The sequence below is a fragment of the Mauremys reevesii genome, linkage group 12 (genome assembly GCF_016161935.1).
Source record: "Mauremys reevesii isolate NIE-2019 linkage group 12, ASM1616193v1, whole genome shotgun sequence".
Taxonomy (NCBI): Eukaryota; Metazoa; Chordata; order Testudines; family Geoemydidae; genus Mauremys; species Mauremys reevesii.
In genome coordinates, this window is record NC_052634.1 from 6,072,140 (window position 1) to 6,090,591 (window position 18,452).

The 18,452-nt window shown below is 42.2% G+C and overlaps 2 protein-coding genes and 1 long non-coding RNA gene across 7 annotated transcripts in view; 1 reads left to right on the forward strand and 2 right to left on the reverse strand.

Annotated features, from left to right (window-relative positions):
* LOC120375671 overlaps nt 1–3,406 on the forward strand; it is a 4,393-nt gene extending 987 nt beyond the window's left edge. Inside the window, exons 2-3 of the long non-coding RNA XR_005586679.1 lie at nt 682–848; nt 3,240–3,406. This is a non-coding gene — a long non-coding RNA (uncharacterized LOC120375671). The remainder of the gene's footprint in view (nt 1–681; nt 849–3,239) is intronic.
* The window catches only part of LAYN (layilin), a 24,771-nt gene extending 13,707 nt beyond the window's left edge, over nt 1–11,064 (reverse strand). For 3 of the 5 annotated variants that reach the window (XM_039496466.1, XM_039496465.1, XM_039496463.1), the window contains exons 1-2: nt 5,543–5,773; nt 1,895–2,192 (exon numbers count right to left, since the gene is read on the reverse strand). In XM_039496466.1, coding sequence (XP_039352400.1) covers nt 1,895–2,192; nt 5,543–5,624 — 380 coding nt within the window. In that variant the 5' untranslated portion in view covers nt 5,625–5,773. Of the gene's footprint in view, nt 1–1,894; nt 2,193–2,536; nt 2,619–4,061; nt 4,081–5,542; nt 5,774–8,590; nt 8,627–10,928 lie in introns of those variants that run through there. The other 2 variants (XM_039496468.1, XM_039496467.1) reach the window with 2 other exon arrangements.
* The window catches only part of HOATZ (HOATZ cilia and flagella associated protein), an 18,696-nt gene continuing 10,883 nt past the window's right edge, over nt 10,640–18,452 (reverse strand). The window contains exons 5-6 of the mRNA XM_039496469.1: nt 16,578–16,630; nt 10,640–11,147 (exon numbers count right to left, since the gene is read on the reverse strand). Coding sequence (XP_039352403.1) covers nt 11,090–11,147; nt 16,578–16,630 — 111 coding nt within the window. The 3' untranslated portion in view covers nt 10,640–11,089. The remainder of the gene's footprint in view (nt 11,148–16,577; nt 16,631–18,452) is intronic.

The following is an 18,452-nucleotide window of genomic DNA, read 5'->3' on the forward strand; positions in this document are numbered from 1 at the left end:
TGCCCATTTTTAAGAGCAGGGAATCTGGCCCTATACCTCCATAACCAACATTCCCAGGGACCACAGGGAAAAATATTACGCTATTGAACTTAAGTGTCCTAGCAAACAGCACTAAAAGCAGATGCATCTCATCCAGCCTTACTTATGGCTGAGCATCTTATTAGTGTTCCACGACCCTAACTGTCCTTAGAACATAAAGAGAGAGACACTTCTTGGAGATTTGTTATAGGTTCTTATCTGAGCTACCTATCTGCAGAGAGTCCCAAAGAGTGTGATCTCAAATCCTGATTTGCTTTCCCTTCCCTAAGTGATGAGGATGCATGCCAAACCGAGAAAAGCTGAGAGATTCAGAAGTGAGGTTCAGACTTCACTTTTAAATTGTGCCATTGAGACATGGGGGGGAGCAAAAGCTCAAGCAATGGGGCAGAGGTCACCAGCTTGTCTTGCATAATTCCAGAGGAAGGAAATGTCATGTTAAGCAAGTTTTCCATTATGCCAGAAGACACTTTCCGACTTCATGAGTAACTAATATTTTTCCCAGCACGTCTGTAACAGGTTGTGTGTAACTCACTGTAGAATAAGTAAGCACATCAGATAACCTACTTCTCAAAGCATTTAACAGACTACATTTCAAAGTGCGTTTTCCTGATGCTAAGTGCTGATATATATTTTTCTTTTTAGGGTCTAAATTCAGATCAGAAGATGGCACAGAATTCGCCTTTTTAGTAGCTCCCCCAAACACTGTCCAGATCTTATGGCCTATATGTTGTCCCTTGACCAGTAGTTCCTCTCAAGTGTTTGAATGTAATGGTTGATTTTCCTGTCATCTGGTTTCAGTGTAACAAACTGTGAGTATCTTTCTCCATTATTCACCTCACTTCTTCCATCTCAAAAGGAGTTATACAATGCACTCCTCTCTGCTTGCTGGAAAAGATCAACATCTGCTTTTCCTCCACTCTGTAAACAAACTCATCATAAGAAGTAGGGAAGGAAGAGCAATACCTTTTTCTTACTGTGTCTTCCAAAGCACAGCTCTTACAGAAACAGATTATTTCAGTGCATAACTCTTAGTAACAAGAGCTCAAATTAAGACATTGCCATATATATTTAAGTGTTGTCATAAAGTATTTAATCACACTTGGGCTACTAAACGAAATAGATGGGTTCAATCACAGTAAATGCTGCAATATGTGCAAGATAATTAGTGAATGGCATCCATGCTTTGATTTTTTTTAAATAATTTTAATTAAAGGTTCAATAGGAACTGCACCCTTGGCAAAACTAGAACCAGCAAATTCACTGCAATGTTGGCATGTTGTTGCGAAGACTATCATTAATCTGGCAGCATTTGGAGTATCTGTTACTCTATTTCTACCTCAGGCAAATACAAAGTTCATAAGGATGAGTTCTCATTTAAGATTATTTGCTGTTCACCTAGAAAACTGTGACTTAAGATCAGAATCAAAAGAGGACTTGAGGACACACACAGTTTTGGTTCAATCGTGTTTGAAAGATGTTAATGTATCAAAACCATCTCCTGCAAAACTCATACTCCTTGGAAGTCTCCTCTCCACAATCTTATAAGGGAATAATTACAGTGAGCATTATGGTTCCACTTGCCATGAGACAAGAGATCTATCAGGTAGTGCAAAGAGTCTCATTACCTTTGTTCAAGATAAACTCAATGCAATTCTCAAGCTGTATCCTCCCTCAAAAGGATAAAAGTTATTCCTGCTGCAGTCAACGAGAGTAAGTCCTATCATTGAGGAGGAAAAAAGGAGTCCTGAAGTTTAGGGAATTTCATTTCAAAACATCAGTTTACCCTCTATTGTATACATTTTAGCTAGGACTTTAAGACTATAGATTTCTAACATTTTTATATTCAGGTACCTACCGAAATTTGGATGTACTGCCATCAGACCACGAATACAGGCCCTGACATTCTGTGCTATTGTCCACGTCTTCCTCTTTTCTCCTAAGTCCTATCCAAAAATCTCCATCTGAAGCCAAGAGACTCTCAATCAATTTTTCAATCAGTCTCTGTTCTGATTCTGATTCAATACTGACTAAATGTCCACCATCTCTTCTGCATGTCTGGTGCGCTTCTTCAAAGCTGATTCTGCGCAAAGCATCATGAAAGTAAATGATTTTGTAGCACGGTCGCTGAGTTCCACCCCGGCAAACTGTCTGCCCTACAGAAACAGAAATAAGCCAATTACAGAGACTGCATGCATTAGCTGCTGATGATTAGTACAAAGAGTAAGCAAATACCGTTAATACTTGTTGAATTTTGCATTGTGTGGCAGTTTATATAAACAACTCCAAATAGGCAAAAGAAACCTCAGCAATTCCTTGCAGAGGAGAAGATTCCCACACTAGAATGTTGTGCCAGAGAACCAACGGATATGTCCAACATTGTAAGAGAGAGATATGCTGCACTAGGATACAACCATGCTCTTTTGTAATAATTTAACTGGCTAGAAACTCACTCAGATCCAGAGATGTGCTTACAGGTCCAGAAATAAAAATTATTTACCACTTGGGAGGTGCATAATAGCTTCATGGAACTCACTGCAGTTAATCAGGATATGCTTTCCAGAGCATAATGTTCCAGACTTCTAAAGAAGTAAACAATGACTGTTTTCAGTCATGAGCCAAGCTCTCTCATATGCATGTAACAGCCTGGCTTATTTGGAGCATAAAACAAAGAAAGTGAAGATCAAAGAGAATAGACACACTTACTATAAAAAATACGGACTGGAATGTTTTATAACCAAACATTCCCAATATTTAAATTGTTGAAACAAATAGCTTTGACCTAACTGGAATGCATAGGAGCAATCACTCAAAGAAGAATAAATATTTATCATGTAAGAACAAATATGCAACATACATTTAGTTTAGCAACTTGTAAATCTACAGGAGAAAAAAAACAGTTATGTAGTCATAAATAAGTATGATTTAAGGATAGAATGTTAAAAACTTCTGCATTGTAAATCAATGCTACTAAAAACGTGTGGTGGTGTATGCTTGTCCTTCTTTGTTTCTACACCTTTTTCCAAGGCCACTGGTGCAACAGGAATTTAAATCTATTCTGTTTTGGAGATTTAAATCCACTCACTTGCATATTTGGAATTACAGTGACTGCTAAAATTTGTCAAAGAAATTAAAACAAGGGATGCAGTAAAAGCATCATTTGAAATGTGTCTTTAGGTAAACCCTGAATTTTCCATTAATAGTTTTACAGACAGGCAGCGCTGGTGAAAAAGAAGCAATACTCTACCAGCCCTGAGGACCAGGTCCGCTGCTGTGGAGTGTGGTAAAAGCAAAAAGGAGCTGCAGAGGGAGAGCTTCAGTTATGAACTACAAGGTTCCTTTTCGATATGCCAAGCAAGTATTTTCACAAACCGGCAGAACATCTGTGTCTTATCAACGAAACTTGCCTTTTCTTTTAGCTAAGGAAAAATTTAATGTAGTTGCTCACTTTCCAGGCGCCACTGCAAGTAACTGTCCAAATAGTGATATCACCGTAGGGTATGTTATTGATTAGGCAACAGAGAACAACTGTATGCATAGTTCTAGCCAATGTGGAATGAGACTCGGTTTTCCTGTCCGCCCCCCTCCCCAAAAACTTATTCACAAAGGTGATAAAAATTCCCCAACTTTTCACAACAAAGCCTACTGACTTCGATAGGCACAGGGCCAAAGGATGCATGTCATGGGACTGCTACTAGTCCAGTCTCCACACCAGCAGCTGTGTTCTGTCCCTATTTCCAGGCCGCATACAGGAGGAGATCAGACATCTCTCAGCTTTGGTACACTGAGCTCAGTGCACATATCAGGGATTCCTGCAGCATCCCTTCATTTCCCCTCACAAGCTCTCTGTGTGTCATTCTATACCCATCCACTCTGGGGTTTCTTGCACTTTTCTCTAAAACATCAGCTCTGATCTAGTATGGCAATTCCTGTACACACATATAATGCAATACAAACACGTATCAATAAAGATAAAAAATGTACTAGGCCCCATCCCAAGATAACATGTTATTTTCATTGCTTACACATTCTGGAAAGTCTGAAAATTATCCACCTTCCTGTCATAGAATCTCAGGACTGGAAGGGACCTCGAGAGGTCATCTTGTCCAGTCCCCTGCACTCATGGCAGGACTAAGTATTATGTTCTATCCCAAAAGGGGAATTTGCAAGATAGAAATGAGAAAATCCACTGTCTTTTAAAAATTAATCTGGGGACGACAAACATAACTGGGGAGAGTGGGTCTGCTGCATTTAAAACCCTCCAGGGAGAGGGGGAGCAGCAAGATACCCAGGAGACTGGAGGGGGGAACACCCTAATAACTGAGGAGAATGACTACTGGTAACAGTGCCCAGGGGTAGGAATCACTGTCTAGTCCCAGACCCAGGCTGGCTGTACCTCTGGAGCAGAGAACTTTGCAGGGACCACACCATGCTCTGGATGTTAGCTGCAAAGTAGCCAAAAGCATTTCCCTTCCCACTTGGCTTAAACGAGGAGAATCGCTGGCTCTATGCTCTCCCGCCCCAGCCCTGCTGCTGATGCAGCAGCGTCGGCACATAGTCCTGGACCGCTCAGCCCCAGACCTGCAGGGCGATGGGCAACCTTTGGGCTCTCAGGCCTGCACCCGGTGGGAAGCGAGTCCCGGCCACGCTCAGTGCCCTAGACTCGGAACAGGCCAACTTTCCTTGGAAAAATCCCCAGTACCGGGGCTCCCTGCTCCCCTCTCGCCCGTATCCCGGGGCTCCCCACACACGCTCCCTTGGGGCTCCCTGCACCCCTCCCCTGGGGCTCCCTGCTCCCCTCTCGCCCGTATCCCGGGGCTCCCCGCACCCCCTCCCCTGGGACTCCCTGCTCCCCTCTCGCCCGTATCCCGGGGCTCCCTGCACCCCTCCCCTGGGGCTCCCTGCTCCCCTCTCGCCCGTATCCCGGGGCTCCCCGCACCCCCTCCCCTGGGACTCCCTGCACCCCTCCCCTGGGGCTCCCTGCTCCCCTCTGCCCTATCCCGGGGCTCCCCCCCCCCCCCTCCCCTGGGGCTCCCTGCTCCTCTCTCGCACGTATCCCGGGGCACCCCGCACCCCTCTCCCCTGGGACTCCCTGCTCCCCTCTTGCCTGTATCCCGGGGCTCCCCGCACCCCCTCCCCTGGGGCTCCCTGCTCCCCTCTCGCCTGTATCCCGGGGCTCCCCGCACCCCCTCCCCTGGGGCTCCCTGCTCCCCTCTCGTCTGTATCCCAGGGCTCCTCTGGGGCTCCCTGCACCCTCCCCGGGGTTCCCTGCTCCCCTCTCGCCCGTATCCCAGGGCTCCTTGCACCCCCTCCCCGGGGCTCCCCCCTCGCCGCCCCCCAGAGATCCCTGCTCTCCCCCCTCGCCCGTATCTCTCCCCTGGGGCTCCCTGCTCCCCCGTATCCCAGGGCTCCCCACTCGCCGACCCCCGGGGCTCCCAGCACCCCCCCGCGCCCGTACCCCTCCCCGCCCCCGGGGCTTACCCCTGCCCCGCCCGGCCCCGCTCACCGCTCAGCAGCCGGGACGCTCCTGCGCACCCCAGCACCGCGGCGCACATGGCCGCGGCCGCCAGCGCCTGTCCCAGTCCCATGGCCGCGGGCGCCGGGCTCCCGGAGCCGCATCTCCCGCCTGAGCCGAGCGGGCGCTCCGGGACCGGGCTGGGCTAGAGCGAGAGAGAGAGAGGGCGGAGCCGGCCCCGCCTCCCCGGCCACGGACCGGCCAAAGGGAGCGGGCCTCACACGCCCCCCACCCCGGAGCACAAGCAGGCAGGGCTACCTCAGCTTCGCTGCGCAGCCCCCGGGCCCCCACCTCCTTACACCCCTGCAATCTCCACCTTGCCCCCAACCCTGAGCCCAGTACTCACACTCCATACTCCCCCAACCTCCTCTACACAGCATGCCCCCTGCACCCCTCAGTCCCCTATACACACACTGTACACCCCCCACCTCCTCTGTGCAACCCACAGGCTCTCTCTCCTCTCAACTCCAAGACACAGCCCCCCCAGCCTTCTCAAAACACCCCCTTCTCCCCAAACACCCTACACTCACCTCCTACACCAGCCCTCCCACCCCCAAAAGTCTCACACCCCTGCCATAGGAGGGATACGGCTGTAATCATGCCAACACAAAATGCTACATTTCTACTGCAGACTCAAGGATTTGCATGGTTGCTGCTGAAAGAGCTGGGACAAGGGGAAATGTGCCCAGACCCCAGGGATCAACATCCCCTCAGGCTGCACAAACTAGGGACAGAGCCTCTGCCCACAACCCCTAAAAGCTATGGACAGAATCTCCCATCAGAGGTGTTAAGGACTCTGTGCTCTGGGCCCTGTTAAGCATCTGCTTTGGGCCTAGTAGTACAGAAAGTAAATATGTATGGATTTTGAGTCAAACATTGACTTTAACGGGATAAATGCTGAGTCTGCATTTTCCTCACTCTCTGTTATTTCCTGATTGGGAAGTTGGTGTGCATCTGTTTCCAGACCCACTGACTCTTCAGCTGAGGTTCAAATACTCCATGCCTGAGACGGTTTCCAGGTGCTGCAGACAGGGACAGAGAACTACAAAGAATAAAATGTAGGAAAACTCCAGAGCACTATTATCTGAATGGCACTGAGATACAAAGTTGTGTTGTTGTTGTTGGTTTTTAATTGAGAATTAACACATTTTAATAAAAAAAATTAAAACTCAGGCTTATTCTTTTGGGCCCAGCTGGAGAAACTTTTCAATGAAACAATTATCCAAAAAACCCCAATAAATATTAAATTTTAAAAAGGCCTTTTAGTAAAACTTGCAAGCTTTGTACTCCACATCACCAGCAGTCAGGAAATGCAGAAGTTAGGGTTCCCACTGCATTACCTCCGCTTCCTTGTATAGTTGCCTCTGCTGCATCCTGTATAGTTATGTCATGTCATAAAATTACACAGGTTGTGAAACGCAGCAGAATTAATGCTCTTCTAGGAACTGTATCGTTTGCTGTTCCTGACCCTTGGTTAATAAGGTCCTGATCCAGCAAACATTCAAACATCGACCTATATACCTATATTCTCATAAGCAATTTTAGGGCTTTAATTATGATATTAACACATTTTTAAAACATTTAATTTCCTAGGTTTTTAGAAGAAAGCTCCTTAAATCCTTTCAATTTTTAAGATTCTTCAAAATCCTTAAAGCAAGGTATGTCATTAAGGCAGCATAAGCATCTAACCACTTCAAATCCTCTTAAACTACTCTAAATATCTAGAAAAGGAGACAGTATAAGTTGCCAGTAGCTTGGGGGTCTATTCCTGAAATTGGACACATGCCATCCAAAGCTTCACTTCCTTGAAGCTCCATTAGAACATCTGCTCTTTGAAACACTTTTTGACGCCCAAAAGGAAATCCTGTTTTGGAAGATTGTTTGTTTCATGAATAATGAGGTGACCAAAATAATTATTGTGCTTCTACAAAGTATATAAAAAAACCTTCATTGAAGCTGTTGGATATTTTCATACTATAGGTAAAATAATTTCCAATTGCTCTAGAGTGTACATACATGGAGTTTCTTAATGGGTTCAAGGAAAAAATGTTAAAACTACCAGCACGCCTTCCTTGAAGGAAGCATCAGTATTTACAAGCCATTTTGTTGAATTACTGCAAGTGACTGGATATTGTGCCAAACACTCACCATCAGCCCCTCCCAAATCAGATGCACAACCAGAGATCACATTACAGCTTCTGTAGCAGAAATTATAATTAAAATTCTGCTGATTTTGACAGAAAAATGCCACTAGGTGATGCAGCCCGGATTACATTTTTTTTGAACAAGCATGAAGTACAAATATTTAAACATCTCATATAATTTGTCTTGCAATAGATTTTAGAGTCTGCAGTATTTTAAAAATGTGTTAGACAATCCTGTTAACTAATTATGCAGTCCTTGTGACAGTTAGCTCTGTGCTCCTTCTCCTTACCCAGCATCTACTTAAACAACGTATCATTTAACATAACAAATTTTTATTTTTATTTATATTTCAATTGAATGTAGTGCATTTAGTGCTGATGAAATTTGCCAAACCTATTCAGTTTCCAAATCCATCAGAGTTCAGAAGAGTTATAGCATTTAGAATCTGGCTAGCAAAGCTCTGAATAATTAAAATCCCTTGGATGTGACCCCCAAACCTCTCAGTGTCAACTGATAAGGAGGTTACAAGAAAATCCTGAGTCAGGTATACCAAAAAATGTCAGGTAAGGTGTCAAAGGAAACCTGGTGTCACTCTGGTTATGAATATCATAACATGTATGCACTGCTACTATGGAAGGACTTACATATATATTACTGGAAATATGTTCTTACAGTTTGTACCGAGGTGCTAATCAGAGATGAAAATTGGTTTTCTATACACCCAGAGATATTTATCCTTTTATCTGTTGAAATGTACACTGAGTATTGTCTAGTTCACAATCAGCAGCAGGAACAAAACACAGATGAAGGATGAGATTCGACAGGAAGAGAAGAACAGCAGAGGGAAAATAGCATTATCAGGAGGTGCACTTCAAAAGGTTTACAGCACTATACCTGGGGGGACAAGGAAAGCACCCTGTTATCTTGCACCTAGGAAGTAAACAGATAGCACATTTACATGCATGAAAAACCAATGAAAATTCATCATAACCAGACTTGGCTGGAAACTCTGCAAAAGGCTTTGTGTGAGATGAGTGCTTTAGACAGGAGGTTAGCTTGTTTAGTCTCTAGAAAATGTGTACTGATTTGTTTGATATTTAACCATTTTTTCCCCACCACTAATCTAACTCACTACTCACTTGAATCTTTGCATTTTTGTTTTGTTAATAAACTTATTCTTGTTTTCACTACAAATATATCCGAGTACTGTGTGTTCTACAAAGATATAATCCTGGTGTGTATACTGTCCATTTCGGAATAGCTGAGCTGGTAATTCTTTGAGAGCTCAGTATAGAAGAGGCTGGATATGACACTTCAAAGGAGCTTGGAGACTGAGGTACACTTACTGTTAACCTGAAGGGAAAAGTAAAGGGTTGGCATAAGCCACAGGAGACTGTTTGGGTAGGTAAGAGGCTGGTGGTGTCAGGGAGCTGACACCCAGTTAAACACAAGGAAGTGCTGAGCACCCCAAGAATTTCACTAACCAAATGACCCAACACTGTCTCTAAAATATCTTAGCCTCTGTCAGATCCTTTTCATTTCTTTCTAGCCAGATTTTTGTTATAGGTGTGTCTATCATTTTCAGTTCACAACAACTCTAGTGGATTCAGGTTTTATACCATATCCATTACTGCAGTATCTGACTGAGATTTTAGGGCAAATACCCCATACTTCAGCAAAACGTGCCACAGGATCTTTCGTGACCAGGCATTGCTGGGCCTTATTTTTTTAATGGCACATCCAAAAGATGGCACCTCTTGCACCAAGGTGCCGTCTATCGCTCTGGTAGGAGGCTCGTTGAGTAGTGTTTCAGAGAGGAAAGTACTTTCTACTCCACCCTGATCACCAACTGCAACTACAGGGTTTTTTTCCTTTTCTGCTCTCCCATTCAAGCACTGGCCCCATTAAAATTTAGCATAAATATTTCAAAAGCCAAGAGAGGTTGGTCAGATATGATAATAGCAATGAAAACTGATGGCTGGACAAAGCTGGTGCTTTGAGTGAGATGAATATTATCCGAGCCAGAGTAGAAAATGTGTGTGTGTGGGGGGGGGGGGTCCTGAAAGCAATGCACAACAATACTGACCACTTCACAGTACAGAGTCTGAGGAACTTATAGAACCTGCCTTCCCTTGCAAGTGACACGAGGCTGTGAAAAACATCCCCTTCTAGATGAACAGGGAATGTAGATACTGGGGATGCCTCTAGTTCCCACCCTACAAAATGTTTCATTGACATTTTTCTGCAGTATTTCCACTCATTTTTTTATGCTGACAATCTCGGAAAAGATCTTGCTGCAACTATCAATTTCATTTCCTGCACACAGAGAACAAGGAAGGGAATCAAGCCCTTTGTGAATTTGTCTTGCTGCGCATTAGTGTTGGCTACCGAAAGAAACATTGCAGCAGAGCAGGAGAAAATTCAGAGAGACACGTTGCGCTGTCATAGAAGAGCAGAATGCACACTAGTGTAATGGGTTTGCAATCTCCATCAATTTATGCACTAAATTCCATTAGAACCTAGTTCTGAACAGGGGCGGCTCTAGCAATTTCACCGCCCCAAGCACAGCGGCATGCTGGGGGGGGGTGGCGCTCTGGCGGTCGGCGGTCCCGTGGACCTCCCGCAGACGTGCCTGCGGAGGGTCCGCTGGTCCCGTGGGACTAGCGGATCCTCCGCAGGCATGCCTGCGGGAGGTTCACTGGAGCCGCCTGCTGCCCTCCCGGCGACAGGCAGAGCGCCCCCCGCAGCGTGCCGCCCCAAGCACGCGCTTGGCGCGCTGAGGTCTGGAGCCGGCCCTGGTTCTGAATCATCAGGAATAAAGCTCAGTAAAGATTTTCCTAGTATTAGGAGAGATAATAAGTCTTAGAGAGAGATGTATAGTCTCTATGATAGCAAGGCCACTAAAATTTATTTCACAAACAATTACCCTATGCAGCCGCCCTATTTGATCAGATACACAATTATCACTCACTTTATTTAGTTTGATGGGAGAGTGCCAAGACAAAGGAAAAACATGAGGCTGGTTAAAAAAAACCCAAACAGAACAGAACTAGCATTTGTAAAATCATGATGCCATAAACAGACATAGCATAATTCATTTCTAAAGTAAATAAAATATTTGCTGTTAAAAATCCGTTTATTTGGATTAAACATTTATTACTTTGACTTTTAACCAAAGTACAAAGAAATTTACGGCTGGATTGAAGAGCTGCTCCATCAAGTACATCCATACCTTTGGGTAGAGTATCCTGTGTCAATAGGAAGAACTAGAAATGTAATGAAAGCAGGAATGCGTGTGGCTTAAATTCCAAAGCTGAATAGGCCTGTTAGCAGGATATCATTCTGAAGTGAGAGACAAAGGCTTTAATCTCCAAGTCAGTCACCTTAACCAAACTATTCAAGGGCTTTTACTGTTTCTTGATCCTCAATGTCAGAATCGGATATCTTTGCCCTGTTGGAAATAACAGAACCAGGTCAGCTGCAGTAAATAAATGGGTGATGCAGTTTCCATACTTTAGTTTCAGGCTTTATGCAGGTTTCAAGCAGTCCACCGCCACACATTGTGCCTCTTTATCCAGTTTTGCAGAGTAAATGCTTCCAATGTTCAGTTTAATTCAAAATATTTTCAGCTTCAGATATTTTGCCAAGCTCTAAACCAGTGGTTCTCAATCAGCAGACAGCTGCGGTCCATGTGACATCTTCAGGGCTCTACACGTAGTATATACACTGTGTGGATGCAGCCCATATAACACAGAGAGTTGCATATGTGGCCCACAATGGTAAATAAGTCGAGAATCACTGATCTAGACCACAGGGTCACTTTTGGGGGGGGGGGGCGCACAGAGTTGTTACTTATTATGACCCTGGTCCTGCAATGACTCAACTCTGAGGCCTCCCTTAACCCACAATGCATAGTCCCAATGAGACTACTCACTGCACAAAGTGAGGCATATACATGAATCTTCGCAGGACAGGGGCCTACAGGCAGTTATTTTAAACTTTCAGAATCAAATGAAAAGAGAGCTATTTGTTTGGACACTAAGGATGGAATTTCAAAAGTGCCTATGCATCTTTCGAAGCACAAGTCTGTTGAAAGTCAATGGAAGATGTGCTCCTAAGTAAGTTAGGTTCTTTTGAGGATCCCACCTTGGGACTCTGGGTATGCAGTTACATTTTCATATCTTGTAGAAAACACCAAGTTTCTTGTATTTTCTATATCAGCATGAAGAAACAAAACAAATGTTATGGGTAACTAATACCATCAAAACTCAAGACAATTCTCTGTTTAAACAATGTTAGCATATTTCTATCGGACCCTTGTGCGCTGGGATGGCAGCACTATCAGAGACTCTTAGAATTGCATAGATGGGTGATCATCAGTACATTGTGTTTTGCAATGCCTAAGCACATGGCAGAGTGTTAAAGGTGTTCAGCAGTTTGTGTCCAATGCATGCTGGTTTAATATTTTTTTCCTGCACTTCTTTTGTATAATTATTAACTCCCTAGAGCACCACATCTTTATATGGTGTTTTACAGAGATTTTAAAAGCATGGGGTCTCGACCCTGAAAATTTTACAATCTAGATATAAATCCAGGGTTATGAGCCTGAGTGACAGGGAGGACAGTGGAGTTCTCAGCAGTGATGGAGAAAGAGGTTCACAGGAAATGTGAGAAGTTCAGGTGTTGCCACATTTAGTTTAAGCAAGTGGGAGAGCATCCAGGAAGAGAAGCAAGCCTCTCAGTCAGTGGCCAAGCTAGAGATCATGAGAACTGACTGCAGACTCCAATTCCAGTTCACTGTTCTGATATTTAAACCTCTCCATGCAAATGAACCTGAGAAATCCCTTCTCCCTTTGCAATCATGATTCCAGTGACATGTAGATGTGAAACAGCCGATTAATGGGGAAGGCTCATGAGCATAGTAGGCAGAACTTTCACAATAGCTGGACTAAGGCTATCTAGAGTCCAGCCTTCATAGCTCATGCAAGAGAGAATAACCATGGGCCACACTAATTGAGCTTGCTCTCTGACTTAGCTTTTCTTTGATAAGCTCCACAGATGGACACATGCACAAAATTGCTCAAGAAATAAGACCTGACACACACATTTTGCACCAGTACAACCATATTAGTTAAGGGTGAGTATTTTCTTTTCTTTCTTTTTTTTTTAAACTGAAATAATTATAGACCAGTACACTCCTAAAATGGATGCAGTTATACCAGGATAGGGGTGCCTTATATTGGTACAACTTAGTCCTCTTCCAGTTTGGGAATAAGCTATACTACTCTAAGCACCTTTATATTGGTACAACCACATCCACAGGAGGAGGCTTATACTGCTATAGTTAAAACAGTATAACTTGAGTGTCAACAAGCTCTTATTTAAGCAAGTCTATACAAAAAAAAAAAAGTAGCCCATGGAGAACTATTCAAACTATTTCCCCTACAGGCTAGAAGGAAGAGAGAGACTGATTTCTATTTTTAAATACTTGGAAGGTGAAAGGCTATATAAATACAGACAGACCAAGCATGGGAGCTGAGAAGGTCAGCATGGGGGCAAACAGAGTGGGAGAAAGGAGATTCACTAAAGATATCACTAGAGGTAGAAAGACTCAGGAAAGGAGTGAATTCTCCCCAAGGAAGATGAGTAGGATTTAGACATTGCATAGCTCCTTGGAAATAGGAAATATTTTCCCCAACTGTCCATCTGAGCTATCGCTGGAAACCGGAATAATCTCAGCCAATAAAGAATAATTTTTTAAAAAAATGATATTAGTGAAACTGATATGATCATTGATCATTTTTCAGTGACAAGCATTAGGAAACTTAAATTTACAACCATTCTAATGAAATATAGAATCAATCATAGAATCATAGGACTGAAAGAGACCTGTACTCTCCTGTACTCATGGCAGGACAAGTATTTTCTAGATCATGGTGTGCATCTAGACTATGATACAACTCTGTAGCTTCCACTCTGGGTGAGTTTGCTTAAATAAATACACTCAGTAGCTTAATGTTCTCTCTGAAGGCAGAGTTAAAGCAAATGTTTTTTTTAAAAGGTTTTATATGGTAATAAGCTGAATTAAACTTCAGTTTTCTCTGTGGGCCCTAATCAGCTGTCTGAGAAAAATGCTTTCATTTGAACGATCTAAAACTCATGAAAAGGGTGAAATTGCTGAATCAAGGATTGTGAGATACCAGGTCAGCTTTTCCAAAGATGAGATTTTTAAGATGGGTTTTAGAAATAAAGGACAACATTGTAGCAAATACAGTTATTTTCGCTAACTGCTTGAGTGCTGCCTAACAACCATGGTCAAAATGCACTTTGGAACTGCTAATGTTAGAACGTTCTACAGGAACACCAGCTTTTCAGAGTAACATTACATTTTCCGGCATCAGGAAAGGAGACTAGGCAACTGCTATCATCATTTGTACTGTGATAGTGCCTAGGATCCCATTGTACTAGGTACTATGCAAACAGAACAAAGAAGATGGTAAACTCCTTAGGACAGGGACTATCAATGAGAATGCCCCCAAACCACAGAAATAGAACACACATATTATATGAGAGAATAAAATATGCCATGTGAGAATGTGAAATACCCACCGCTCCTCTTAGTACTACACACTCTATAGATACAGGACTGTCTGGAGGAAATGTAAGAGAATCCCATCTGCAGTGTAAGAGCACTGCACTTCGCACCTTTAAGCTGAGAGCTTTCCAGTGTTAAGGCAGGGTGACCTCAGAATTCTCCCAATTGAATTCCTTTGGGCTTTTAGTGAAAGTTATTTACTGATGCTGTGAAATCCCCTTGTAGAAAGGGACACACAGGTGCAGAGTGTGTTGTACTACAAGAAGCAATGCTTTTACTGTTCACACACTCAAGGGTAGAGTTGAGCTAGCTGTGGACATGTATCAGAAAAAAAATTGCACTAAGATGGCATATGGTGGCCCTGTGGGGATTTCAGAATATTTGGGGTGGATAGGTAAAAGCAAGTTCTTTATTATTTCTCTATACACAGTGAAAACATATTAATGGATGGACAAAAAAAAGAGTATGGTGTAAAAGAACCTGATATTTCCATCTTTAATTTAGCAGCATCTTTTGTATACAAGGTCATATTTAAACTGCTTTTTTATCTAATTAAATGAGATTTCCTTTTACAAAGACAGATTCTTATATTTTCCTGTTCCTGTTTGATAGTCCCCTGTAACCAAAACCCACTGACAAAGATCAGTTGTGGGAATTTTCTAACCTTTTTCAATTGTTGGTTTCTGAAAGTAACAGTAATGTGACCTTAAACTTAAGCTTCTGCACATACAGTAGATTAAATCTCCCACTCCCTATCTGATATTTGCTGGCTTCTGTTTGTTTATACAGATGGGAAAGAAAAGTACTGACATCACTGGGGAGATTCCATTCAAGGGCCAGAGAGGAAGCTGTTCAGCAGAATAAAAATCAGATTCTCAGCAATCTCAGTCATGATGTTGGCACAACTTTCACCAAGTTTAGGAATTGCTCTATTGGATCGGTTCATTTAACCAGTATCCTATCCGCAGCAGAAATTCTCTTTAGGGCATTTCAAGCCACACCTTTGCAAAAGTCTTCAAATACTCTTGAAATGCTCCAGTTTTAAGGCTAGATCTTGATCTATCTGCATGGGCAGAGAGCCTCCAAGGCTTCAATGACGCAGGGATGCCTCCAGGAAGATCCATTTGTAGGATCTAGCCCTTCATTTCCAATCCCACCAACACTTGGGCACATGAGTAACTTTACTCAGGCTATGTCTACACTACAGTTGCTACTGCAGCACAGCTGAGGCACTGCAGCTATGCCACCGTAGCATAAATGCTTCCTACATCAATGAAAGGGGTTTTTCCATTGACGTAGGAAACCCACCTCTCACAGAGGTGGTAGCTAGCTCAACAGAAGAGTCCTTCTACTGAACTAGCTGCATCTATCTAACTACAGTGCTCAGGGTGTAACATTTTCCAAAGCTCCAAGTGAGCTTTACAGGTCAACCTAAGTTTTAGATGTAGATCAGGCTTCAAAAAATAGTTGCATTTAAGTCAATGTGTAAGCGTTTGCAAGATCAGGGCCTTAAGAGTTACAATTATTTCCAAATCTATCTTCATCAACCACCACATGAAATTGTGTGATCCACTACATTGTTGATCTATCGGGAGGGCCTAAAACAAGCAAATTTTAAAATCTGCCAGAGTGTCTTGTTTTATGGCTGCCCTATTTGGACAAGAAGGAGCATTATATATTCTCAAACCATCCATCTTACCTCCAAGACCCACATCCTACTGCCCATGCTCTCTGATTTCCCTCACTACTTGGTAAAGAAATCTAAACATTTTCTTGAAAATTATGTTTTTTCTTGAATTTCATTAACTTTTTTGCACCCGGAGCAAAATATTAACATTTTTCTTGAAATTCCACACCATTGCTCTAGTTTCATAATTCAGCTTCCATCTCCTTCTCACCTCTATTACTAAATTGCTGGAGCACAAGAAATAAAAGAAGATTTTTGAGCCAGTTGTGCTAAGTGACGTGTCCTGTCTTTAGATAGGTATTTAAAACAAGGCTGGAGAAAGCACTAGCAATTATGAACTGGCTGAAAGACGATGGATTTGGTCAATTTAAAAGGGCTTTTCTCTTCATTGGCCTCTGATTCTGGGCATGCGTGTAAGGCAAATCTGATTATCTTTTTTTCAAAACAATAAAAATGATTGGAAAACATTATGGCCCAGAGAACATTTCTGTGGCAGAATGATCAACCCACAAAAACAGGGCTTTATAATGGGAACAGACTTTAATCAGGGCAATATTGCTGGGACAGAGTGATATCTTTATAATAAATGTTTACATTACCTTACTTGATGTGTTTTGGTCTTTGGTTTATGCAGAAAAGATATCTGTTCTTTCTAAGAAATAAAGAAAGATATTATTTAGAATTTGTTTTCATTCTAAATTTAGATTGTAAAATGCAGCCTTTCAGAATCAGCAATCACAGAAATACAAAATCAACAGGCAGATCAGATGATTTTGTAAATTACTGCCATAGCTAGTCTGAGTATTTAGCATATATAATTTATTCATATATAATAAAGCAAAAAGCAATACATGAAGAGATCCTCGTTAATAGTCACCTTCTGATTCATACTTGTAGCAATTCAGCTCTTATATGTATGAAATATCATTTTGATCAGTCCCTTGTACCAAGCTTAGTTTTAACGGACTGAATTTGGAAATCGTCTTGTGAAACAGATATGCATTATCCTGGATTTTAATGAACTTTGTGAAAAGGAAGTACTTACTTTGAACCACTTTATAATCCTGAAATAAATGAAAGAAGAAAAAGGATCCTTTTGCTCTTAAGACCATTTTACTCCTAAAATGGAGATTTCATCTATGAAAGTCTTTTACGATATCTTGCTTTCCAAGTCACTGTTTCATTACATTAAATCATTACATTTATCTGCCTAAAATCTGCAGTTTTGCTCTTCTCTGCTAGAATGTCACTGTATTTAACAATCAGGATGTATGGCTCTTCAGCAGAAGTAATTTTGGTCTTATATGGCCTCTGAATTCATACATCTCAACTTTGCACCTCGTCAATCGCCTCTGTAGGAAGCAAATTCTTTAGACATACAGAAAACCCTCTTGTTCCAGTTCCTTCTGTTTTTCTAACTATCTGGCTAATCCACACAAAAGCATTCCAAATCAATAAATCTAGTTTTTGCTACTTATGAGAAAAAAGCTAAAAGGATTTCCCACCCTCAAAAAATTAGTTTATAAAAAGGATCCTAGCGTGATAACATGCCAAAACTATGGCCAGTTTTCTGGTTCTCATCTAGATCTCTGGTAATAGGGCGTTACAGTGGGAAAGCCAACAGATAATGAAAAATAAAGTTAATTCAAAATAAAACTGACGGGCTATAAAGAGTCATCTAGCTAAATTAATTGAGAAATGTAACTACTTCTGTGAAATGTGTTTCTATTAAAACAGACTGAAGTGTTGCTTCTGTTACTCATCCTTGTTTAAGTTTAACATTGTATTTTATCTTTGTTTTACATTTAATTTCAATTCCATTGTTAGTAGCCAAACAGCTATAACAAAATGCAACTGCCAAGATCATCTTCCTTGCCTATTGACCTGACAATATCACCCCCTTCATAAATCCCTCCCCTGGATTCTGCCTCCCAAATCCAAGATCTTTTTCCAAGCCTCCTAGGCCTAGCACTTATCCATCCTTGTCACTTTTCTGATTACCTCCCTGTGAGCAATCAGAGCCTCAACACTGCCTGCTTCTCTCACAAGTATTTCCATACCTTCTTCTCTACTTCCCCAATGAACAAAACATCCTTCCTGAGCAAAGGCACATTTAAATCCTTCCTGAAGACCCTTTTCTACCATGATGCCTCAAAAAAAAAAAAAAAAGGAACCTGGGCGGAAAAAATATAATCTTACAAAAAGTAACCCCAGCATCTGGCCAATTAACCCCTTGACCACTTTCTTTTTTTATATAAGCTGTACCAATTTCTTTTTCCCTACTGTCTTTTGGATTATAAGGGGAAGTGGACATATTTTACTTCCTTTTCCCAAAGTTCATTAATATTCGTACTAAAGTGCATCTGTTTTCCAAGACTATTCTCAGACTAGATATCCTCTAATTATTATAACCTCACCAAAGTATGTTGTTTCCTGGTACATGTTGTATTGTAAGAAATGCCAAAGAAAAACAT